General features: G+C 44.8%; 2 protein-coding genes and 1 non-coding gene across 4 annotated transcripts in view; all 3 read left to right on the forward strand.

Moving 5' to 3' along the window:
* The window catches only part of LOC143280077 (coiled-coil and C2 domain-containing protein 2A-like), a 269,519-nt gene extending 256,473 nt beyond the window's left edge, over positions 1–13,046 (forward strand). For both annotated transcript variants that reach the window (XM_076584585.1, XM_076584586.1), the window contains exons 39-43: positions 95–246; positions 1,637–1,759; positions 3,899–4,059; positions 4,630–4,705; positions 10,601–13,046. In XM_076584585.1, coding sequence (XP_076440700.1) covers positions 95–246; positions 1,637–1,759; positions 3,899–4,059; positions 4,630–4,705; positions 10,601–10,789 — 701 coding nt within the window. In that variant the 3' untranslated portion in view covers positions 10,790–13,046. The remainder of the gene's footprint in view (positions 1–94; positions 247–1,636; positions 1,760–3,898; positions 4,060–4,629; positions 4,706–10,600) is intronic.
* A 5,113-nt stretch (positions 13,047–18,159) lies between these two features.
* Positions 18,160–18,276, forward strand: LOC143280703 (small nucleolar RNA SNORA5). Its single transcript, XR_013055051.1, has one exon. It is a non-coding gene; the product is annotated as a small nucleolar RNA SNORA5 (small nucleolar RNA).
* Positions 18,277–19,047: 771 nt separating this feature from the next.
* Positions 19,048–25,974, forward strand: LOC143280612 (uncharacterized). The gene is made up of 6 exons (XM_076585327.1): positions 19,048–19,197; positions 19,845–20,047; positions 21,277–21,409; positions 22,306–22,715; positions 23,629–23,819; positions 25,202–25,974. The coding sequence occupies exons 1-6, from the start codon at positions 19,059–19,061 to the stop codon at positions 25,380–25,382; spliced, it is 1,257 nt and encodes a 418-aa protein (XP_076441442.1). The 5' UTR covers positions 19,048–19,058; the 3' UTR covers positions 25,383–25,974.
* The last annotated feature ends 605 nt before the right edge of the window (positions 25,975–26,579 follow it).

The following is a 26,579-nucleotide window of genomic DNA, read 5'->3' on the forward strand; positions in this document are numbered from 1 at the left end:
TTGACATGTATTTTTATCATAAGTAATTCTATTTTTTGAAATTCTTGAATTTTATTACTTCATCATCTTGACTTTTCTGTCATGCCATTTGAAGGCTCGGCAATCCCAGAAGGCACCACAGCCTATGTGCTGACAGAAGAGGCAGATGGCTACTACATCTGGAATTCTGCAACTGGCAAACGTTACAGCGTCCATGACAACTACTGCCCTCTCCAGTCAGTGGGTTGCCTCGTCAACAACGAAAACGTGAGTCTGTGCTTCGCTTCACATTAACTTTTTCATGCCCAGCCAGCGTGGTTGGCCAAAGAATTATTTCCTGAGGACGAAGGCCAGCCACTTGTCACAGGCAGAACCATGAAAAAAATTGTACTGCCTTTCTTTCAGCTGAATGTATGTCGTAAAAATTTTTTACATTAATGTTAGGGGTTTGTGTAAGCAACTGTGTTCATTGTCTGGCTGTAAATATTACCTGGGACACGGGCATGGTCAGAATAAAGACTGTGTGTGTAAGGTGGAAATTCCTAAGCATGGAATGTGTGCTGTTCCCAGTCAGAGAAAAGAGAGTGTTTTGTCTGTTTTGATTCACAGTGAAAAGAGAGATATGAGATGAGAGAGATATGATTTTGACAGTATGCCTAGTTTGAATGCTGCTCTTTCTGCTGGTGTACATCACTACACTGCTGTTTTATTGGAGAGGACAAGCTTCAGCAATGGCTGTAAACTGCATAGAAAGGTTGGCTGCACAGAACTGTATAGCTGCTATGCTTGTGTTAACGTGAAAGAATAAATGTATCAAACTCTTCACATTTATAATGCCAGAATATAAACCTGAGGTTTAAAACAGTGGATTCTGAAATTCAAAACTCATGAAATATTAACGTTACTTTCAGAGTTACCATGCAACAGTTCCTTGACTACGTTAAAAAAAAGATGCTGTTGTTGATTGTTGATGAAGTTCCCACATCAGGCTGATGGCTGCAGATGTATATCAAGTTGTGCAGTGATTCCAGGATGACAGCAGAGCAGTCTGATTCTCATCAACCTCAGTGATCATCATCACAGACATCACAGAGATTATCACATAAAAGCAGAGGTGCACATCACCTTATTAATTACACCCATCACAGTAGGAGGTAAACAGAAATATGTATAAGGGTTTCTTTTATTGCTTATGTTTAAATGGTGATCTTATTGTTATTGATAATATGTTTAGATAGCAAAAGCAAGAAACATTTTTTTCCTTCCCCACACTCATTTGTATTTTAAACATTACACACACACACTTGCATACACACTTTCACATACTTACACACACTTGATGTATTGACTTATATGGCGCAAACTCCCCATAGATGGGTTCTAAGCGCCTTGCATGAAAAAGTACATATTTAATAGTGTATTATACCATACAAGAGCACATGAAGACATAGAAGTGGAAAACAAAATCAAATTCACTTAACTGAAGACACATGCACATTTACATTAGCAACACACACACTCACACATAGATAGATAGATTGACAGATAGATAGATATAGATATATAATACAAGTGAGTACCAAAAAAATTACATGACCACATCACTGTGCTCAGTGTGTCAGTCATTGAAAGTGTGGGGCTATGTCCTTGTCACCAGATCTGGGCCAACATCCATCAGTACGATAAGCCCTCCCAGATGGACTTCAACGTCAACAGCACAGCATCATGGCGACCATTCTTCAGTCGTAGCAACCCAAGTCCTAGTTTGGGCACAATACAGGTGTGTGTGTGTGTGTGTGTGTGTGTCCGTGTGTGTGCACATGCATGCTTGTGTGGGGAGGGAGAGGGAAGTGGAGTGGAGGGTGTATGTATGAGTGTGTTTGTGTGAGTGTGTGTGTTTGGGAGGTTATGTGCCTTTCTCTGTGTGGGGGTGTATGTTTTTGAAAGTGTGTGTGTGCATGTTTTTATTTGGGAGAGTGTGTGGGGGAGTGGGGGGGGGCAGCATGTTTTTGTTTGTGTGTGTGTGTGTGTGTGTGCGTTGAGGAAGGGGATGAAGTATGTGGGTATGTCCATGCGTGAATGCAAATGTGTGTATACATTTGCATATGTGCTTCTTCTTGTGTGAGTGCATATGTGTGTACATATAGTATGTGTCTGTATTTCTCCGTGGTTGATGTATGTATGAAGAGGAGAAACTATATGGACAGTTAGATGGTTGCGATGGCACTGCTAGTGAGTGTACATTGCTGCGGTTAAGTGTACATGAATGGACAGGTTACTTCAGTAGTTCTCCCTCTTCATGCTATTCAGTTTCTTTTTTTCTTCTTTTTTTTCTTTCTTTTTTTTTTAAAAGTGTTTATTAGCCTGAGTATAAGATTTTGAACTGCCTGTGTATTGTTTTATTTGTTTGGGTTTAAGATTTCAACAACTTGCTTTGCTTATTGTGGCATTTGTTTTGTATTTACTAATCATGGGATAATGGTTTGCTTACTGTTTTTAGTGTCAGTAATATTTAGTATTTAATCGATTGAGAGGCGCTGTGGCCAAATCTGTTAGGCGTTAGATTTCTGATCCAGTATTCAGAGTTTGTAGACCCATTTTTGACTCACTTGTGTAAACAAAGGGAGTCTATGTTTTAACCCGGAGTTCGGTTATCTCTGTGTGTGTGTGTGTGTCCGTGGTAAACTTTAACATTGACATTTTCTCTGCAACTACTTCGTCAGTTGACACCAAATTAGGCATAAAAATAGGAAAAATTCAGTTCTTTCCAGTCATCTTGTTTAAAACAATATTGTACCTCTGGGATGGGCACACAAAAAAAACCCAAAAAAATGAAGCCTAATTATATGCAAACTGCATTTATTGTTATATTTATATTTTTTGTATTCTCTAAACTTTGCACTTTGATCTGATATTCTGACCCAACAACAAGAGCAGTCATTATTATCATTTTTTGTTCAAACAGGAACTTCTTTTGCTAAGCATGGAAGGTTTATTTCTTTTGCAAACGTTTTGGTGCAGATAGTAAAAAAGGGAAATTACTCTGTAATTAATGCAAAGGGACTTAATTTGCTTTAAACTGATCTTTCTCATCTTAAACATTACATTTTGAAATTATACTCGATACATAAAAAGCTTGGATTTTTTTTTTTTTTTTTTTTAAGTGTATCACAAGTGAGTCTTGAAGGCCTTGCCTCTCTTGTTTTGGCATGGTGTTGTGTCTTTGGGTGAGACACTGTACTCCAATTTTCCTTGCTCTGCACGGGAGTGACAATCCTGACATGGCCGTGTGTGGTCAGCAGGACTATAAGCAACAATGTCAGGATCAACACAAGTGTGAATAGGTACCCGACATCGGTTTGGGGAAGATTAAATGGCGTAAGGAGAGGATTGATGCCTGCCCTCCAGTGCTGAGCCCTTGACAGAGTGAATATGAATTCTCTGCCATTATGGCCAGAGAAAGCTATAGAATCTTGAACTCCCCCAACTCCCCCCCCTACCCCCCCCCCCCCCCCCAAAAAAGAGAAAAAAAAGATCCCTAATGAGGGTATAATATTGCAGCATTTTTAAGTCGATGGGGTATATGTGTTTTGCAGCCTGAACAGTGGATATGAATTCACTGCCCTGGTTGTAAAAAGCTATAGAATCTTGAACTTTAAAAAAAAAAGAAGTCCCTAACGAGGGTATGATATTGCAGCATTTTATAGCTGGGGGGGTGGGGGGTACAGCCTGAACAGTGAATATGAATCCACTGCCATTATGGTCATAGAAAGCTTTTGAATCTTGAACTTAAAAAATGAAATAAAAAAATCCCTATTGAGAGTATGATATCGCAGTAATTTTTAAGTCAGTGTGTGTGTGTGTGTGTGTGTGTGTGTGTGTGTGTGTGTGTGTGTGTGTGTGTGTGTGTGTTCTGCAGCCTGAAGGACTGATCTACCACCCACCAGACAAGGGCTACGTGGTGGATCTGCAGGAGAAGATAGAGCAGATGCTGAAGAACAAGATCATGGAGTGGCGCAGTCGATACATCACACGCTGGAACCGGCACTGTACGCAGATCATGCGCAGACTGCTGCCAGAGTGAGTGCTGTGTGCGGCCCCCTGGAGGTCTGAATGTTGCTTGTCAGGCTGGTTGATTGAGTGTACAAAGTTCAGGTGAGCTTGCCTGCTAATGCTGATGGTGAATGTGTATTCTAGGTGTACGTGTGTGTATTTATATGCTTGTTTGCTTGTGTGTGTGTGTGTTTGTAAAGGAATGAACAAGTGCCTGTGTGGAAGCATGTGTGTGTGTGTGTGTGTGTCTTTTTCATTTTATTCTGCTTATTAAATTCTATTAAATAAACCTTTTGTCCTTGCTCACGTACACACTTACACATACACACACTCTTACACACACGCATGTGTGTGCACACACACACACATTTACATACACATATACTTACACATACAACACACACACACGCACACACATGCACACGCACACACACAACACACACACAAACACACACACGCACAAGCACACACACACATAAACACACACAGACACAAACACATGCGTGCGCACACACACACACACACACACACACACTCAGTCACACACTTATTCTCTGTAAACAACAATCCAAGCCAGCTTTCTTGCGCGTTTCACAGGCTGGAAGAGAACTGTGGCCGGGCCATCGACCAACAGGACCTGGTAGAGCTGGAGGATTCTTTCAGAACCTACAAGGTATGCTCACCTCTATCTTTCCTCTTTCACCTGCACACAGAATCGCCTGTTTCAGTCCCTCACAGTCTCTCACTCACATCTTGTGAAACACATCGAAAAACATTCCTCTTCAAGTAGTCTCTATTCCTGCACAAGCAGACACTCCATTCCTGTATTCTGTGGATCTACATCTATCGCATTGATGTGTGTGGGGAGTGGTCGGGGTGCGGGGGGTGGGGGGAGATGGAAGGAGTTGGGGGATGGGACATGTGTGTGTTTGCATTGTGCTTTGTGTCTGACTGACATATTGTCGAGTGCTTTGAGCTGGTTGAAAGCACCATATGAATGTACTATCATTGTTGTTGTTAGTTGTGAATGGCATAAATAGCCTTTTCTTTAACTGTATGAAATGAATTTAGTTCTTTGCAAACAAAATTGACAGCCGTGTGACTGCTGTGTTTACTTTTTAAAGTTACTCGTTTATGTGGATCCTGTGGCTGGTGATTGTTGTTAGTCTGCTTATGTTTTGGATTGGTTTAGTATTCCTTTCATGGACAAATGAGACATGAGAAATTGTTTGTCAGTAGATTAACAACTGAAGCAAAAGCTAAGGATTTGTTAATGTTTTTTTCCTTTTTTTTCCTTTTTTTTAAAAAAACAACAAAAACAATGATTACATTGTTCTTCTGGATATAGTCTGTTATTTAATTCCATTTGTGTACAACTGGGGAGCTGTTTGTGTGCATGAAGCAGAACTAGAAATTAGAATCCCCATTTCAGTTATTTTGAAACAGTCAGCCATGACAAAAGCCAAACGATAGCAGTGACACTACAGAATACTTTTTTTTTTTTTCCTGCAAGAAGAGAAATTAATGTGTGGTGTGAAATACATAAAGAATGCATGAGAGTTACAGTTATAGATATGTTAAAGTGCTGGAACATTAACTTGAAGTAAACCATACTTAAAATAATCACAGTCATACACACACAATAATCACAAATGGGTGTGAAACGTTACACTATATTTCATGAGTCACATCGTTAATTATAGTTGTTTAGAAGTTTGATTGATTGTGAAATGAAGCCGCATTTAATTCTGTTTGTTTTGGGTTTCTTAACACAGAAGATGTCTGAAGATAAACGTGAAGATAAAAGTTGATACTGATTTAAAATAGTATGGCCGCTGTGGCTTGAGATGTGCTTGGCTTTTTGTCATACCTTGACATTATGCAACTCACTTAAACCTGTTCTGTCTCACTTCCACAGCCTTGCTGTGTAAATTTGCAATTATTCAATATGTTCTTCTTCTTCACATTAATACCACTATACCAGTACGTATAAGAGAAAGCAATTGGATGCTTTGACAAAAGGATGGTGATGCAGGGCCTGTGTGTGTAGGGCTGTGACGAACAGATGGTGGTGTGTGTAGGGCTGTGACGAACAGATGGTGGTGTGTGTAGGGCTGTGACGAAGAGGTGGTGGTGTGTGTAGGGCTGTGACGAAGAGGTGGTGGTGTGAGTAGGGCTGTGACGAACAGGTGGTGGTGTGTGTAGGGCTGTGACGAACAGGTGGTGGTGTGTGTAGGGCTGTGACGAACAGGTGGTGGTGTGTGTTGGGCTGTGACGAACAGGTGGTGGTGCAGACTGTGATGAACAGATGGTGGTGTGTGTAGGGCTGTGACAAACAGATGGTGGTGTGTGTAGGACTGTGATGAACAAATGGTGGTGCAGACTGTGAAGAACAGGTGGTGGTGTGTGTAGGGCTGTGACAAACAGATGGTGGTGTGTGTAGGACTGTGATGAACAAATGGTGGTGCAGACTGTGAAGAACAGGTGGTGGTGTGTGTAGGGCTGTGACAAACAGTTGGTGGTGTGTGTAGGGCTGTGACGAACAGATGGTGGTGCAGACTGTGATGAACAGGTGGTGGTGTGTGTAGGGCTGTGACGAACAGATGGTGGTGTGTGTAGGGCTGTGACGAACAGATGGTGGTGCAGACTGTGACGAACAGGTGGTGGTGTGTGTAAGGCTGTGATGAACAGATGGTGGTGTGTGTAGGGCTGTGATGAACAGATGGTGGTGTGTGTAGGGCTGTGACGAACAGATGGTGGTGCAGACTGTGACGAACAGGTGGTGGTGTGTGTAGGGCTGTGATGAACAGATGGTAGTGCAGACCTGTGTGTGTAGGGCTGTGATGAACAGGTGGTGGTGTGTGTAGGGCTGTGATGAACAGATGGTGGTGTGTGTAGGGCTGTGACGAACAGATGGTGGTATGTGTAGGGCTGTGATGAACAGATGGTGGTGTGTGTTGGGCTGTGATGAACAGATGTTGGTGCAGACTGTGATGAACAGGTGGTGGTGTGTGTAGGGCTGTGAAGAACAGATGGTGGTGTGTGTAGGGCTGTGACGAACAGATGGTGGTGCAGACTGTGACGAACAGGTGGTGGTGTGTGTAGGGCTGTGATGAACAGGTGGTGGTGTGTGTAGGGCTGTGATGAACAGATGGTGGTGTGTGTAGGGCTGTGACAAACAGATGGTGGTGTGTGTAGGGCTGTGATGAACAGATGGTGGTGCAGACTGTAACGAGCAGGTGGTGGTGTGTGTAGGGCTGTGACGAACAGGTGGTGGTGTGTGTAGGGCTGTGACGAACAGATGGTGGTGTGTGTTGGGCTGTGATGAACAGATGGTGGTGCAGACTGTGACGAACAGGTGGTGGTGTGTGTAGGGCTGTGATGAACAGATGGTGGTGTGTGTAGGGCTGTGACGAACAGGTGGTGGTGTGTGTAGGGCTGTGATGAACAGTTGGTGGTGCAGACTGTGACGAACAGGTGGTGGTGTGTGTAGGACTGTGAAGAACAGGTGGTGGTGTGTGTAGGGCTGTGATGAACAGGTGGTGGTGTGTGTAGGGCTGTGACGAACAGGTGGTGGTGTGTGTAGGGCTGTGACGAACAGGTGGTGGTGCAGACTGTGACGAACAGATGGTGGTGTGTGTAGGGCTGTGACAAACAGATGGTGGTGTGTGTAGGGCTGTGACAAACAGATGGTGGTGTGTGTAGGACTGTGATGAACAAATGGTGGTGCAGACTGTGAAGAACAGGTGGTGGTGTGTGTAGGGCTGTGACAAACAGATGGTGGTGTGTGTAGGACTGTGATGAACAAATGGTGGTGCAGACTGTGAAGAACAGGTGGTGGTGTGTGTAGGGCTGTGACAAACAGTTGGTGGTGTGTGTAGGGCTGTGACGAACAGATGGTGGTGCAGACTGTGATGAACAGGTGGTGGTGTGTGTAGGGCTGTGACGAACAGGTGGTGGTGTGTGTAGGGCTGTGACAAACAGATGGTGGTGCAGACTGTGACGAACAGGTGGTGGTGTGTGTAGGGCTGTGATGAACAGATGGTGGTGTGTGTAGGGCTGTGACGAACAGATGGTGGTGTGTGTAGGGCTGTGACAAACAGATGGTGGTGCAGACTGTGACGAACAGGTGGTGGTGTGTGTAGGGCTGTGATGAACAGATGGTGGTGTGTGTAGGGCTGTGACAAACAGATGGTGGTGTGTGTAGGGCTGTGACGAACAGATGGTGGTGCAGACTGTGACGAACAGGTGGTGGTGTGTGTAGGGCTGTGATGAACAGATGGTGGTGCAGACCTGTGTGTGTAGGGCTGTGATGAACAGGTGGTGGTGTGTGTAGGGCTGTGATGAACAGATGGTGGTGTGTGTAGGGCTGTGACGAACAGATGGTGGTGTGTGTAGGGCTGTGATGAACAGATGGTGGTGTGTGTTGGGCTGTGATGAACAGATGTTGGTGCAGACTGTGATGAACAGATGGTGGTGTGTGTAGGGCTGTGACGAACAGATGGTGGTGTGTGTAGGGCTGTGACGAACAGATGGTGGTGCAGACTGTGACGAACAGGTGGTGGTGTGTGTAGGGCTGTGATGAACAGATGGTGGTGTGTGTAGGGCTGTGACAAACAGATGGTGGTGTGTGTAGGGCTGTGATGAACAGATGGTGGTGCAGACTGTGACGAACAGGTGGTGGTGTGTGTAGGGCTGTGACGAACAGATGGTGGTGTGTGTTGGGCTGTGATGAACAGATGGTGGTGCAGACTGTGACGAACAGGTAGTGGTGTGTGTAGGGCTGTGATGAACAGATGGTGGTGTGTGTAGGGCTGTGACGAACAGGTGGTGGTGTGTGTAGGACTGTGATGAACAAATGGTGGTGCAGACTGTGAAGAACAGGTGGTGGTGTGTGTAGGGCTGTGACAAACAGATGGTGGTGTGTGTAGGACTGTGATGAACAAATGGTGGTGCAGACTGTGACGAACAGGTGGTGGTGTGTGTAGGACTGTGAAGAACAGGTGGTGGTGTGTGTAGGGCTGTGACGAACAGATGGTGGTGTGTGTTGGGCTGTGATGAACAGATGGTGGTGCAGACCTGTGTGTGTTGGGCTGTGATGAACAGATGGTGGTGCAGACCTGTGTGTGTTGGGTTGTGATGAACAGATGGTGGTGCAGACCTGTGTGTGTAGGGCAGTGATGAACAGATGGTGGTGTTTGTAGGGCTGTGATGAACAGATGGTGGTGTGTGTAGGGCTGTGACGAACAGGTGGTGGTGTGTGTTGGGCTGTGACGAACAGATGGTGGTGCAGACTGTGACGAACAGATGGTGGTGTGTGTAGGGCTGTGACAAACAGATGGTGGTGTGTGTAGGGCTGTGACAAACAGATGGTGGTGTGTGTAGGACTGTGATGAACAAATGGTGGTGCAGACTGTGAAGAACAGGTGGTGGTGTGTGTAGGGCTGTGACAAACAGATGGTGGTGTGTGTAGGACTGTGATGAACAAATGGTGGTGCAGACTGTGAAGAACAGGTGGTGGTGTGTGTAGGGCTGTGACAAACAGTTGGTGGTGTGTGTAGGGCTGTGACGAACAGATGGTGGTGCAGACTGTGATGAACAGGTGGTGGTGTGTGTAGGGCTGTGACGAACAGGTGGTGGTGTGTGTAGGGCTGTGACGAACAGATGGTGGTGCAGACTGTGACGAACAGGTGGTGGTGTGTGTAGGGCTGTGATGAACAGATGGTGGTGTGTGTAGGGCTGTGACAAACAGTTGGTGGTGTGTGTAGGGCTGTGACGAACAGATGGTGGTGCAGACTGTGATGAACAGGTGGTGGTGTGTGTAGGGCTGTGACGAACAGATGGTGGTGTGTGTAGGGCTGTGACGAACAGATGGTGGTGCAGACTGTGACGAACAGGTGGTGGTGTGTGTAGGGCTGTGATGAACAGATGGTGGTGTGTGTAGGGCTGTGACGAACAGATGGTGGTGTGTGTAGGGCTGTGACAAACAGATGGTGGTGCAGACTGTGACGAACAGGTGGTGGTGTGTGTAGGGCTGTGATGAACAGATGGTGGTGCAGACCTGTGTGTGTAGGGCTGTGATGAACAGGTGGTGGTGTGTGTAGGGCTGTGACGAACAGATGGTGGTGTGTGTAGGGCTGTGATGAACAGATGGTGGTGTGTGTTGGGCTGTGATGAACAGATGTTGGTGCAGACTGTGATGAACAGGTGGTGGTGTGTGTAGGGCTGTGACGAACAGATGGTGGTGCAGACTGTGACGAACAGGTGGTGGTGTGTGTAGGGCTGTGACGAACAGATGGTGGTGCAGACTGTGACGAACAGATGGTGGTGTGTGTAGGGCTGTGATGAACAGATGGTGGTGCAGACTGTGACGAACAGGTGGTGGTGTGTGTAGGGCTGTGATGAAGAGATGGTGGTGTGTGTAGGGCTGTGACGAACAGGTGGTGGTGTGTGTAGGGCTGTGATGAACAGATGGTGGTGCAGACTGTGATGAACAGATGAACAGATGGTGGTGTGTGTAGGGCTGTGACAGATGATGATGCCTGGCCCGTGTGTGTGTGTGTTGCAGGTGTCAGGGTTCCCCATCAACGTGCCCTTTGTGGACCTGAAGACCATTGTGGAGGCAGTATTCTCTACAGGTGTGCACAGCCAGGAGACCAGCGACATAGAATTTGCACTGGCCGTGTACGTGCACGGCTACTCCAACAATGTCCTGTCCATCTGGATCTACGTGGCCTCTCTGGTCAGGCTGAGATAGATGCTACACCTACTTCTTGGACACAAGAGACTTTGTACTTACTTAGGCCTTTCACCCCTCCTGGAGTATGGGCTGTCAGCAAGAGACTTCCACAGTCCCCTACCCTGTGTTTGTTGCCTCTGTCTGGCTCCGGGTAAGGCGTATCCTCTTGGTGTCTACCTGGAAGTCTCTTCACCTTTGCCTTCTCAGTCGGCCTCTTGTTCTCTTCCCTTCGGGGGTTGCATGTGAGAGCCTGTCTGGTGATGCTTGGCACTGGTTTTCGTTAGGGTGTGCCTGAGATGGAGGGTGTGCCTGAGCCATCTCTGATGTTGCTAATCTTGTCTGGCCTGAGAGTCTAGAGAATTCTTCTCAGACAGCTGTTGATGGACATGTGGACAGAACAGAACACAGGACTTTTTTTTTTATGAATGAGTGGCTCCAAATGGGTCGAAGGATGGCAAGCCAGGCAAAGAATCAGGTGGAAGAAGCAGGTGGGTTGATCATAATCATGCAGTGCTTTCACTTGTGCAAGTTACATCATTGACTGTTACATTCCTGTGCCTTGGAAGCTTTGAGAGTCACTGATTTGTTTCAGAAACCCCTGGGACTGAAGCACGTTGATGTCAGCACATTACATTACAGAAAACCAGTGTTCTTTAGGATGGTTAGTTGGTTGGTTAGTCAGTTCAGTTTATGTCTTGTGCTACATAAGGCCACCACTAGAGATCTCCACTGCTGCTGATCTTGCACTGTCTCAGCTGGCTACACCTGGTTATTGCTGTTCTCCTTTAGTTCTTTTTCAACCATTGTGTGTCTCCTTTGGTTTTCCTTGCACTTCTTTCTCCATCTGGTGTCCAGCAAAGGGACACTCTTGGAAATGCGTCTGGTGGCATTCCTATTCAGCAAGGAATGGGTGGTACCCAATGCTTTAATCTCACCATTTGCACATGTTTGAAAAACAGTGTTCCAGTTTTGCTTACCACTCCAGAAAAAAAAACAACAATGAAAGAAAGTGGCCATAGAATTCTTTTTTTTTTCTGTTCGTCATCCATTTGAACTGCCCCACTTAATGTTGTGGTTGTACAGATGTGTTTCTTTTTCCTTTTACTACAAACTGATTTTCTGGATAGGCATTGTATTGTATTGTACTTTGTATTACAGATATTGCCACGAGCAACTGTCTTGTTGCTGTGATTTCTTTTAAATACAGTTTGCTTTGAATGAAAATATGTTTAACTGCAGTCAGCATATCAGTCATCTTCACCATTCCATAATGTCATAGCTATGAACTATCTGTCTTGAAAAATCATAGGTTGTAAGTCAACTTACCTAGCTCCAGACTTTGCTATTGTGGCACGTTCTGCCTTTTATTACTATGGAAAGCAGAGCTGTGAGTTTTACTTTCATTTGACATCATGTTTGCAGCAAACTGGAATGTAAGTTTGCACACATATCCAGATGAGCAGTGTAGAAACAAGGATGTCATGTCTTAGGGAAGATGTGTGTGTATGAGTATGTATGTCTGTGTCTCACTGTGTGTGTTTGTGTGTGCCTGGTGGGATGTTTGAATCTGGATTGAGAATTCCTTTTATAGACCTGCAGATATGTACACTGTGTGTGTGTGTATGTGCATGCCTGATGAGAGTGTTGAACCTGGGTTGAGAATTCCTTTTATTGATCAGCAAATTGGTATGCATATGCTTTGTGTGCGGATGTGTGTGTGTTTGTGTGCCTGTGTGTGTGTGTTTATGTATGTGTGTGCATGTGTGTTAAAACTTCACAAGATCTGAGTGCTATTTAATGAAACTGGTCTTTTTTTTTTTTCTTTCCTTTAAAAAAAAAAAAAAAAATCTTGTGAGGGTACTTAGTGCAGCATGTACAAGTTTCTAAGTGATATTACTGCCTAAGTCTGAACCTCAGAATATATCATTGGTGTGATATAGCATATCATAAGTGGATTTGTTCAGCAGGACATAATTTGTAGTTCTAGTTTATGTAAAAACATGTACATGTACAAAGACGTGTTTCCAAATTTATTTCGCTGTTCTGTGATATTGAATTTGTATTGAGAATGAAGCATTCTGCAGATTCATTTTGGCTGTTGTGTGATATTTTTGATGAATGGATTTCAATAGAATTTGGAAATGTTATGTGTGGTATTTTGACAGAATGCCCATGTATAACTCTTAATATACATGTATGTAAACATTTTGAATCATTGCCAGAATGTTAAAATGTGATAGTCTTGTGATGCAAATTAATAAAAATTATTTACTGACACTTTCTTTGTGGTGTTCTTTGGAGCAAATGGTGTAAAACTGGCCTGCTTCTTTATACGAATGTTTGAACTGATCCCACTAGTGAAAGTACAGTGTAGATATCATACAATGATATACAAATCAGGACAGTATACATTTTAACAGCAATGTTTACAAGTGAAAAGGGACAAGAGAATTTGACTGTTTGTTTCTCTTACTCAAACACGAAATGGCCACACCTGGTGGGTCTATGCCACTTATGTCGCTGACAAAGTGAAAAACCATGTCTCCAATCACAGTAACCTGGTCCCATTGCTGTCTGAGCAGTGGTGGGTTTAAGTGTCCTCAGTCTGTTTTCTATTTTTGTTAATTTTTCAAGTATTACTCAGAGAGAAAGAACTGGAAAGAGAGTGAGAATCAGACAGACGGAGAGAGAGAGAATCAGAGAGAGAGGGTGACAGATATAATTAGACAGACAGACTGACTGAGAGAGAGAAAATTAGATAGACAAACAGACAGACAGAGAATAAGACTGAGAGATATATGTATACAGACAGAAGCACGCACACACACAAACACACACACACACACACACACACACACACACACACACACATGAACTCATGCATGTGCGCATGCACACACACACACTAACACACACACACACACACACACATGCGCAAACGTGGATGCATGCACACACAAGCACACACTTACACACTCTCTCTCTCTTTCTCTCTCTCTCTGTGAGCAGAATATACATTTTAATGTAACCAAAAGCTCATTATCTTCCTTCCTACTGTACATATATAGCTGGTAAAAAAAGAGGGCAAAGTAGTAGTAATGGTATGATTTACAACAGCAATGGAATTAAGATATCATAAGTTGTATTGGAAAGCAGAAGATATTAATTTTTTATTTTTCTCTTTTCATCTGTCATCAATTTTTTGTTCCATGTGTTGTTAATATGACAAGGATGATTATAATTACAATAGTGATGAGTCTCAAGTTACTGTTGTGTCAGATACTATTATTAGCACTCGACTCACAAATTTAATAAGCAGATGGTAATTTAATGTCTGACTCAACTCGACCACGCCCATGCAAAAGGTGGCAAGAGTTATCGCACCAGTTACGGTGCATGTTTTCCAAGACAAGTTTCTCGTGATTTGATTGGCCAATCTGGCTTCGGCTTACCGAGCTACATGGCATTGTTTACAACATGGCGTCAATCACCCCTTGCACAACGGCATGCAACCTCCAAACGTTATTGCTTTGAAGAAAGACAAAGAGTAAAATCAACAGTTGAACAAGACAGAACCTTGAGTCTGAGACAGGACAGACAATAGTTTTCATAATGTCTTCTTTCGCCGTAACCAATTTATCGTGTAACTACAGTCAGTGTCAACTTCCTCCCCTCTAAAGTGATCACTGCCCTAACTTTCTGTCAAAATGGCCTATCATCGAGCAATACACTTTAGAGGGACAATTTTAAATGGCTACTGACCGTTTTGCTTCTCTTTAATAGGGCTGGATGATCGTTACCGGTGGGCTGGCCCGTCTGTGTGTGTTGTCGTCCTCGTAGTGGGGGGGTGTAGGCGTTCCCGTGCTTGTTTGTGTCCAAAGTTTGTAGAAAATTCAATATGTCTGCCGTGCTGAGTCACTGGTCCGGCGTCTGGCGTGGCTGTAGCTGGGCTTTCCTGAGAGCTGTTGTGGTCAGTTGTTGCCTCTTCGCTGGTCGAATGTACACTGCAAAGCGTTAGTCTTACGTTGGGCTGACCACAGCACCTGCCAGCGTTTGTTTACAGCGCCTCTCCCTTGCTGGCGAGAGTAACCGCCCCTTGGTGCCTAACTTCCGGCGTCTGCTAACTGTCTTTCACAACACTCCCCCTATCTTTATGATGACAGGCCCTTTCTTGGGGAGAGACTAGCAGACGTCCGGGCGGTCCTCTTCTGTAGGTCCAGGAGGGCGCAGCTGGCTCGACTCACTGGGAGAAGAGCCGGAGGGTGTTGGTGGTAGACTCCTCCAACAGCTCCTCTGCTGTGGTGTTGAGATGAGCAGCCACACTTTCAGCCACCACGTAGAGCTGGCTTGGCACTAACCACTGTTCCCCTGGCACTAGAGGGAAATAGGGTGTTCTGTGCCCAGAGATAAAATGCTAATGTCGGCCGACTGCGACTGTTCGATACATGCGCCCATGACCCAGGTCGGAAGACCCTGGGGTAGGGCACGTCGGCGTCCGTGTTTGGGGGCAGCTAGTCGCCGCCAACTCCTCAGGGAGCCCAGAGGGCTCTTGCCTTGCCCTCATTTTCTGACTTTGTGCCTTTGCCCGCCTACGTTTGACTACCTTCGTGGTATGGGGGGGGCACGAACGTCAGAGCTCTGGGCCCCGGACGTTGTGATGGAAGGTGTGAGCGGAGGTTTTGGGGATAGCGGCGGGTCAGCAACCGGTGGTGAGGGTACGACAGGAGGTTCGCAAACGGTTTCTGGGAGCCGGGGATCTGGCTGCGCAGTCCCAGATCCCGACGGCTGTTGGGCCTCGTCTCCTGAAGAGTTGGAGGGCATCGAAACAATTGACTCTGGTGTTTCGACATCAACCTCCATTAAACTCTCTAGGAGATCCCCAGAACCTTCTGCTGCCTCTGTTTTCTCCCCAGCACCAGGTGCCAACCATGGCTGCGTATCCAGCCAAATATCACGCCGTGCTTTGTCTGGGTCATACGGCTGGGCCAGCTTCCTGAAGTGTAGGGCGGGCAAAGGGGCAATATGCTGTTCAATCCAACCTCGGGAATGAAGTTGAATGTCATGCATAGCCCTTGCCGCAGCGTCCAGCCACTTCCTAGGTTCAGCAGACCCAGACGAGCTTCGTGACTTCACCTCGCTCACCTTCTGCGAGAGTGCCTCCAGTCTCTCCTTGTTCCTCTGTAACCCGTGGACATTCGGGGGAGCTACAGGGCTGGCACGACGACACGCCTTCTGGCGGGTGACTGGTGTCGGCGGCCCAACGCAAATGTCCATCACGCTCCCCCTCGGGGGTAGCGAGGGCTGTCTTCATCCTCGGAGTTGTAGAGGGACACCACTGCCCTTTGCTCCGGTTCACCTTGGGGAGGGTCTGTGCCACAAACTGCACAGGAGTCCTGAAAAACCTTGGTGCCGTCCCCAGTTGCACCGCAGGACTTTCCGATGTGTTGCACGAACACACCCGGGCACCTGCAACTGACTCACTCAAAACATTGTTAGTTTTAACACATGGATTAAGTAAGGGACCCGGTCTTCCCACAAGCGCTTTATCGTGGGTTCCCGTTTGTCCAGGTTGCAGGTCCATGGCGGCACCACGACTCGTGAGTGCCGCGCGCCCCTGAGCCTTGCCAAAAGATGCCGGCGTTTTGGCATTGCTCCCGGTAGTTTGGGTCCGACCCGAAAGGGTCAAACCCCTAGGGAATTCACCCCCTTTAGGACTCCGACCACCAAGGCCAGAATCCCTCTGGGCTCCATTGAACACCCCGCAAGCTTGGCCAGAAGAGACCTCGCCCGACTGAGTCGTACCGGAGCCTGGTTGCCCGTGACCAGGCTCACTCAAGGTTGCACTCAGATTTTGGGCCCAACCTGAATGTCCATCATGCTTACCCTCAGGGGTAGCGAGGGCTGAACCCACTCGAACCCCACTCAGGTCATGTGTCCCGCTCACTCTTCGGTACCGGGAGCGCTTACCCCGGCCCTCATGAGCATGAACTAAACCTGGTGGGTCCAAGGTTTTTTGGCAGATCAGACATACCACCAGATCGACAAGCTTCACCATTGGTGGTAGTCCTAGTACACTCTTCCTCACCTTTCACAGCTGTGTCTGTCATGGCAGCTATCATGACTCCGTCCAGATAAGATGTCAGACCTGTGAAAGGGAGTACCTTACTCACCTGGTTGGTGAGGTTCGAGGCTTCAACCACTTTCTTCACGAACTCTCCCCACTGCTCACAGCTGTGTCTATCATGGCGGCTACCATGACTCCGTCCGGATTAGATGTCAGACCTGTGAGAGGGAGTTCCTTTCCCACCCGATTGGGGAGGTTCGTGGCCTCAACTGCTCATGAGCTCTCCAGCTTTGCCTAAGTTCAGCGGTGGCAGAATCTCCACGCAAATTCTTCACTGCCACCACTTCTTTGGGTCGGAGAATAATTAAGGGGACCCCATGCTCTATCACCACTACTCTCCCTAGGCGGGAAAGCGCGGTGGGCACGGTACCCCTGTCTCTCCTCACGGCCAAAGTGCTCACCCCTACCCCTATCGTCCCTGCCCCATTGCTGAGGTACGTGACCGGGGTAATATCTCTCTTTTTGGTCGGAAGAGGCCCACCTGCCCCTGTCGCTGCTGCCCCATGACTGGGACTCGCGACCGGGGGGGGCCTCTCGCTTCGACCCTCATTAAATGACTTCACCACCTCATCGCTCTCCCAGCCCGCCTGGTACTGGGGCTGGCTCCGAGGTGTGCGCCCACCATAATCATCCAGCCACTGGGTAACCTCCTCTAACCTTTGCTGGAGGTTCCCTAAGTCTTCCAAAGCGGCGCCCTCCCTTCCCAAAGTGGGATGGTGTCCGCTACTGGAAAATAACCGGCTGCTGTGAATAGACTCATCCCTAAAGTCAGGAGTGGATCCATAGGGGCTTGGACGGACGCGCTTTTCCCTAGTATCAACTGGGGTCAGTGGCCCCTTGCTATCAGAGACTGTCACAGGCACCGAAGGGGGCTCATCCACGTAATCCCGTTGGGATCGGCGTGGCGGGAGTGGGCTGTAGCCCTCCTCCCCTGAGCCTTCACCAATCAGTTCAGTCTCCTAAAATGGTGGCGCGTCAAAGTCAACGTGGGCCAGGACAGACCCATCTAATTCGCCCACCATTGCTTCAAGCATGCCAGGGCTAATCCGTCCAAACTTGGATCTCATCCTCACTAACTCTTGTGCCCTTTTTATGCCCACCCCAGGAAGGACCTCCATGAGTTCCAATGGGGAGGCTTGATTGATAGCTAACGGTCTGTGACTAGTAGCCATTTTTCCTACAGGGTATGAATTTTTTCCTTTAAACTTGTTTGGGGTTTTACACAGACTTGTACTGGATCTGGAGAACAGTTACAAAAGAACTGTGCAGAAATATGAATACCAGTTCACACAAAGGAACTGCCCCAAAAATAAAAATGATTCAGGAGCTTGAGTCAAAAGTCTAAGTTCCGTTTTCAGGATAAGTTAAATCAAAAACACAAACAAATATAAATATAAAAATAATGTCCCTGGAAAACTTCACTGGGGGTTCGAAAAACAACGATAGTGGAGTGTATCCCACTTCTGACACCAGTAAAGTGATCACTGCCCTAACTTTCTGTCAAAATGGCCTATCATCGGGCAATACACTTTAGAGGGACAATTTTAAATGGCTACTGACCGTTTTGCTTCTCTTTAATAGGGCTGGATGATCGTTACCGGTGGGCTGGCCCGTCTGTGTGTGTTGTCGTCCTCGTAGTGGGGGGGTGTAGGCGTTCCCGTGCTTGTTTGTGTCCAAAGTTTGTAGAAAATTCAATATGTCTGCCGTGCTGAGTCACTGGTCCGGCGTCTGGCGTGGCTGTAGCTGGGCTTTCCTGAGAGCTGTTGTGGTCAGTTGTTGCCTCTTCGCTGGTCGAATGTACACTGCGAAGCGTTAGTCTTACGTCGGGCTGACCACAGCACCTGCCAGCGTTTGTTTACAGCGCCTCTCCCTTGCTGGCGAGAGTAACCACCCCTTGGTGCCTAACTTCCGGCGTCTGCTAACTGTCTTTCACAACACCTCTCAGCGTCCGATGGTCGAATTGAGATAAAAGCAGTTCTTCCATCGAACTGGTCCGGAATCAAAACCTCGTGTGTGAGATGGAAACCTAATGGAGAAGCTGCCTTTCACACAGATTGTTGGTCTGCCGTACTGAAGATGGCTAGATCGAGGTGCAAGGGTGGCTCATCCAGTAGAAGCAGAAGAGGCACGTGAAGTGGGAACTCATCAAACTCCACATCCAACATGAAACAGGCAGAGAAACTCATGATTGTGAACGCTGCCAAGACATTAGAAAAATTTGATGCCATGGAAGACGTCAAAAGTGCTGCTAAAACGGCTGCAGCGCTTATATGCAATGCTAAGTATTGCATTGCATTTACAGGTATATATGTATATGAATCGTGCAAAAACCATTTAATGCTCAGCGGTCATAACTCTGACCGTTTCAAGTTACGGTTGCTCATCAGAAAATGATAGCAGAGTCAATTGTGTGATATTGTGTAAGACTGTCAGTTTTTTCCCAGTGTGTGCACATGCAGATAGATGGAGAGATTACACACACACAAACACACACACACATCGAATGTGAATGTGACATACTTTTAAGAACATTTGGTGTTAATGTGTTTTTCTTATGTCCTCATCTGTACTCCCGCCTCCCCCCTTTTTTTAACAACACTGAAGAGTCTTTTGATCTCTTGGCTTTGCAAATGTGGTGTGTTACTGTTAGCTTTTGAGTATTGTTCAACTGCAGCATTGTTTCCTCAGGTACACTAGAACTGTTTGAGTAAAACGCAAGAGGAAAACTGATGGAGACTAGTTGCTTTATATGACATTTACTGATTACTGAGATTTTGTTGAGACTATCACTCACAAAGAAAACCAAACTTTTATTTTCTTAAAACCAATTTTTGTAGCTCAGTGAATGTCATGCATCATTTATTTCATATTTCTGGTTTGGAAACAGATTCCCTTGACTGCAGATAGCCAGTAAGGTAGTACCATTTCACAAATTGCAATGCATTGCAGGAGCAGGCATTTCAACCTCAGCTGGTCTGGGAGACTTTCGAGGGAAAAGTGGCAAATGGACTGAAGAGGATCAGAGCACAATGGATGGTGTCATTCAAGCTGCAGTCAGTATGGACACTTCCAGCCCCACTGAAGCTGCAGCAGAAGTGGCCACAGTTAAGCGGAGGAAAAGAGGACGTGAGGACCAGAATCAAGTGTCAGTTGTAAGTTGTCAGTTAACCTAGCTGCAGGAAATATAAATTTGAGGAACAAGAGCAGGTTGTTGGATGGGTGAAGGGATGAGGAGTTAAGTTCAAGGACATGCTGATAAAATCATCTTCACTCCATTTCTTCTCTAGAAGTTCTTATTTTTTACACACAAACCAGTACACACAAATAGAAGCTTCCAGAGAAGAAACAGAACGAAGGTAATTCTACATCTGTCTCCTACGATTTAACTATGAAGATCAGGGAGTGTTGCTCTGGATCACCTTTTTTTTAAAATATTATTATTATTCCAGCTTTGGACTAAAGGCTCCTGGAAAACTGTATTCTCAAAATCTAACACCTGATGCCAAAATCTAACACCTGATACCTCGGTATTGTCCTTGACAACACACTGTCCAAGCAAAAATTTATCAGTCAGACATGTCAGTCCTGCTACTGTCAATTGCAGCGCATCAATTCCATTCGGAAATATCTGTCTGCCACACGCAACATCTAGACTTGTTGTTTCTCTCATTCTCTCTTGCATTGACTACTGCAACTCTCTCTTGTCTGGTTTGCCTGCTTCCTCCATTCAGTCTCTGCTGCCCAAATTGTCCTCAGAAAGAAAAGTCTGAGCACTTCACTCCTCTTTTGCAACATCTCCATTGGCTCACTGTCTCACACAGAATAAAGTACAAGATCAGCACTCCATGTTATAAATGTATTCACAAATCAGCCCCTTCCTATCGCTGTGGCTGCCTTCACCTCTACACTCCATCTCGCTCTCTACGATCGGCATCGGATCCACTCTGTTTATGCATACCCAGATTCAAACACTCCAGTGTTGGCCACCGTTCTTTCTCTGTCTGTGGACCTTGCATTTGGAATGAACTTCCTCTTTTGCTTCGTCAGGTCTCTGCAGTCAGCTCTTTCAAGTCTGGCCTTAAAACCCACCTCTTCCCAAGATAGCCTCTCTTCCCTGCCTCTTCCTTGTCTTCAGTTTCTCCAGTTTTTAGAGTTATGCATGCGTGTGAATGACTGGTGCAAAAGCGCATTGATTTGTGTCTGGACAAGATTCAGTGCCATATGAATATCATTATTATTATTATTATCATATGTGTCTACAAATATAGCACATGTACACCAGCATACCACATGTTAACAGATAAGAATACTTAAAATGTTTCATTTTCATAAACTTAAAAAACCTTAGTCACAGTTGTTTAAAAGTTTGTACATTTTGCAGAAGCAGGAGCTGCCTTCGAATTCAACACATGATGAGCATCCAAGAAATGACAGCGCCACTGATGAATGTTGTAAAGCTGTAAGACCAGAGCCCTCTGTGAAGAGATTCAAGTCGTGTGTAAAGGATGACGAAGGTGTGTTCTTAATCACACATAAATGAATTTTTATTTCTCAAGTAAGCTGAGTAGAAATAAAGAGGTTAGACTGATAGAAGTGTGTGTTCTGGAATGTGTGTGTACTGTGCAGATTAATTGAATGCAGAAGGTGACATTTTTGATGATTTTAACCTTAAAAAGTTGAAATCAGTAAACTTTTTTTTTCTTCTATTTTCTTTCTTTTTCTTTCTGTGGGGTGTGGGGGGTAGGGGTGGGAGGCACTTATTTTCTGCATATGACACAAGAAATTATATAGATGTTAAATGAATTCACTGTTATTTAGGGGGGGGGGGGGGGGGGGGGGGGATGGGGTCGTTTTTTTTCCATTTGAAGACAAACTGTATTTCATGAATCAAGTTTAGATTCTTTCCAGAATGTAACTTTCAGCCTGATGTTCTGTTTTAAAGTAATTGAAGTAATTGGTTGTTTACATGTCTAATGTTGTCCTGTAAGGAATGAGATTACATCTAATGATCAATGCATAGTATATATATATATATATATGTGTGTATATATATATGTATGTGTGTGTGTATGTGTGTGTGTGTGGTTATGTCGGAAAAGAAATAGGCAAATGAAAATATAAAGATATGCATAAAATGATAAATAAAACGCAAGTGCACACAGAATTGAGCACACCTGTGCATGTACAAATAGGAAGGTGGGGAAGAGAGTGAGTAATGAGCAACTCAAAGCAACTTTTTAAAATTTCAGTTTTGGTCCATCTTTTGCTTCCATGATTTCTTCCCTTTTTTATTACAGATTTATCTCCCATTTTTCTCATAATATTCACCACATTAAAGAAGTAACCGGGTGAATATAGTATATGCTATGATCCTGTTCTGATCTGTTTGATTGATCTTTTTTTCTCCCAGTCCTTGTTCCAGCAGTGAAAGAGGAACCCTCAAGCATAGCTGATGACAGTGCTGAAGAAACTGTGAACTATGAAAATCTACGTCCAACGTACACTCATGAAGCTTTGACACTGTTGATTGAACAAAGTCTTCTGCAGTATGTAGTGAGCCAGAACTGTGATGGCCTGCACTTACTGTCTGGCATCTCTCCTGAACGCATCTCTGAGCTTCACGGCAACGTCTTTGTGGAAAAGTGTCCATGCTGCGAGAAGCGCTACTCGCGCAATTTTTATGTGTTGAATGATGAAGCAAGCCGCTACTATGAAGAGCTGGAAGACTATGGAGAAACAGAGGTGACCAAGCCCAAGTTTGCTGCCCAGTGTTATTTGTGTGGCCTGTGTCATCGCACTGGACGCCGCTGTGAGGAGAATGTAGGACTGTTTGCTGATTATTTAGATTAAAATACATTACTTTTGCATCACAATTTATTTCTCTGTGCAAAAGTAGAGCAACATCACCACACTGCAGCACCACCCAATTTTTTTGTCTTAATTCTTTTTTTGGCTGCAAGTGTATTTCTTCCAAAATCAGAGAGGAATTTTCTACAGAATTTTTCCAGGAACAACTCTCATGTTGTTATGGGTTATTCTATGTTCGCTTTGTGTGTGCTACACCTTAGTTTATTGTTTCATCAGAAAGACTAACACCCAGACCACCACTCAAGGATTGGTAGAAGAGTAGTAAAAATCTCAGTCAGCGCTGGAGCTGAACCCAGGACACTCACTTCCTAACTGGGCATTCTATCATCAGGCTATCATTTCTGTTTCAATACTTGATGTTTCAGATACTTTGGAGAATTGTTTCTATTGATTTCAGTGATGTAGGTTTATTGGTTTTCAACATCTGAACTTGACATACAAATATGAATAGTTTAATCAAACTTCTATCATATAGTCTTCTGGTTGCGCGACCTGTGTGTGTGTGTGTGTGTGTGTGTGAGTGAGAGTGAGAGAGAGAGAGTGTGTGTGTGTGTGTGTGTGTGTAATTTGAAAGTTGTATAAAATCATTTATAGTATACATACACAGTAACAACAACATTAAAAACCCCAATGAAAGCCTTCCAGTAAGAACAGCAACAACATTCAGAAATGGAAAGGCTGCATGGACAGTAATATTTGTATAAGAATTTTAGGATTGCATGGTTAATAAGAAGACAATATGAAGTCATCATCACAGTAGCTGTTCGGACATACATGCATCGTTTATGGTGTATTGGATCTGTGTGTATGTGTGACTCTGTGTGTGTGTGCATTTATGCATGTATACATGTGGTTTTTATTTCAGGGTTGTGGTGGACATCTGGAGGACACGATTATAAATTTTGGGGACAACCTTGAAGACACTGGCTTGGATCGTGCATTGACGGAGTCAGGGAAGAGTGATATCATCCTGTGTTTAGGAACGACTCTGATGGTTACGCCTGCCTGTGATATCGTTGATGAAGCAAAGGGAGTAAAACCACTCATCTGTAACAGGTATGCATGGTCAGGAGACCATGATTATGTACATTCACTATGTCAAATATTTCTGCATCTTTGTCAATCTTGAAAAATAGGCTCTTGTGTGTGACCACTGTTACATTCACAAACATACAGCCCCATACAGTCTTGCATCGAAATAAAGGGTAATGCAGCATGTTTGCAGATAATATTATAATCTTTGGAAAATGAATACGAAATGGCAGCTCTACCTTGGTCATCAAAGTCTTTTTCCTGCCTCTTCTGTGTGCATGCTCAGACACTACTCTCAGCCCACAGGGAATAAATGATTAAAGTTGGCAAACTTCACTTTCAAAACTATCAGTTAATGATGGACACAACCACCACCACTGAAGAATGACCCATACCTCAACAAGGATTGAGGCATGTCTGATCATGTTGACATGGGACACTGGGGAATAATCCTTCTTTACTCACCAGGCAATGCTGAGATTTGATTTACGGAAGTGATGGGCCTGTAGAATGGCAGCTTTGAGCTATAATGATATAAGAATCACACCCATCCACAACATAAGTTGTTGTTTTTTGAAAAGAGCAAAACATACCATAGTGCTATGTTAAGTACTGCACCACAATGTAAAACAAATGTCACAGAATAAGTTTTTATCTCTTAAGTTCCATTGCTCTTTCTTTTGAAAAATTTGCAGTGAATCAAAACTGGGTTATTCACCAGTTTCATTGCATGCATTAATTTTTGATAACTTCCAGCAAGTTAACCCTTTTCATGCCTCGTGGTACTCGAGATCTTCACTGCAGCCTTTGTTTTGTTGTCTTCACAAGTTTCCCAAAAGGAATAGCTGTTCACCTTCAATTCTTTTCCAGCCATTCTGTGCTATGTCTCCCTTTGTCTTCCCCACACTCATTTCCCCATCTTGTATCCAGCAGTGATTACTTCTCAGTGGGTACCAGTTATCATACTGGCTTGTGAGTGAAGGTTTCAATGACCCCTGCATAAACTGCTTGAAAGCATTTCTTGTTAACTTTTCTGTCGTTCTGGTCATGACAAACATTCACTAGATTTGTTCTTACTGATCTAAGCAAATAACTTGTAAAATGCTTGTTTGACAGAATTGGCTCCCCTAAAGAGTTCTGATCTGATTCATTAAATGTGTAAATGCACTGACTGATAATCCATTGACAAATAAGCAATTAGAGGCAGACTTAGCAAAATGTTTCCAATTGATCAGACCATCTCTGTCTCTTCTGTTTCTCTGTGTCAGTCTTTTTTCTCCTCTTTCTCTTACACTCCCTATCTCTTTTCATGACTTGTAATCAAAATGAATGACAAATGATTTGGTAATGAAGCACATGAATGAAGTGGAGCTTAATAATCTTGGCTCTTTTCTTTCCCTCTGCAGACAGAAAACAGAAAAGGATCATCTGGCCAGAGTCCGAGTGTTTGGTGACTGTGACATCTTCATGGCACAGGTACTGACTCATCTCCTTGACAACAAAAACCAGCAGCAGTGGGAGGAGAAAAAAGGAGAGCGGATGGATAAGTATAATACAAAACGACAAACCTGCCCCAGCCACAAGTAACAGAACTGTCCTCCTGGTGGCCTTGGTGTACTACTCACATCCAAACACAAAGGCAAGAAGAACTGGGTTAACAGGTGTACATAGACTTGCAACATATAATGTTCATATGTTAAAGTACAACTACAAAGATTTGTGTTGGATTTTTGTCATTTCTTTTACTAACAAAACAAGGTCTTGTATTTGCCTGACTCCTACAAATGTAAAGCTATGTTCTGAAACATGATTGAAATCTGATAACTTACTGTACACCCTCCAAACAAACTTGATAAGATTTTTTTGTATATCTGTATCATATGTATGCATATATATACATGAACTGTCAGAATGCACTTTGAGACAATTTTGGCTTTTTACAAAAATTTTAAAAAGTCACTGACAATGAAGAAGCAATCTTGCAAACAAATCATTAAAAGCCTCTCGCATGCTATATGCTGTGTGCTTGTATCTATAGCTGTTATTTGAATGCAGTTTATTGCATTGCACCTAACTGACTTCACTGCAGAATAATACTCACTGGACATTTGTTTGTTAAATTGTATCTTTATTCCTTACTCAGGTATACTTTACATATCAAACTGGTTCATGTTGTTGTTGAATTACGGAACCCACCAGCTGGTGTTCGGGAATCGTCATCGTTCCAAAACCAAACGGGGCAGTCCGCATCTGTGTGGACTTGACACAGCTGAACAAAGCTGTGCAGCGGGAAGTTCACCCCATGGCATCAGTAGACGAGAGCTTGGCTAAGCTGTCAAAGTCCAAAGTCTTCACCAAGCTTGATGCTAAAAGTGGATTTTGGCAAGTACCTCTAGACCCTGACTCAAGGCTCTACACCACTTTCGTCACGCCTTTTGGGCGATTTTGCTTCAATCGCCTCCCCTTTGGCATTAGCTCAGCCAGTGAAGTGTTCCAGCGCCTTATGTCTCAGATCCTGGAGAATATCGAGGGCGTCATCTGCCACATGGACGACATCCTCGTCCATGCAGAGGACCAGCAAACGCACGACCAGCGCCTGAGGACAGTCCTGCAACGACTCCAGGAAGCTGGCCTCACACTGAATGACAAATGCGAATTCGCAAAACCATCAATCAGGTTCCTAGGCCATATCATCGATGCAAATGGCATCCACGTGGATCCAGCCAAGGTGGAAGCCATCACTAGCTTCCCACCTCCCACCAACATCACTGAGCTCCAGCGCTT

The sequence above is a fragment of the Babylonia areolata genome, chromosome 3 (assembly GCF_041734735.1).
Source record: "Babylonia areolata isolate BAREFJ2019XMU chromosome 3, ASM4173473v1, whole genome shotgun sequence".
Lineage (NCBI taxonomy): Eukaryota > Metazoa > Mollusca > Gastropoda > Neogastropoda > Buccinidae > Babylonia > Babylonia areolata.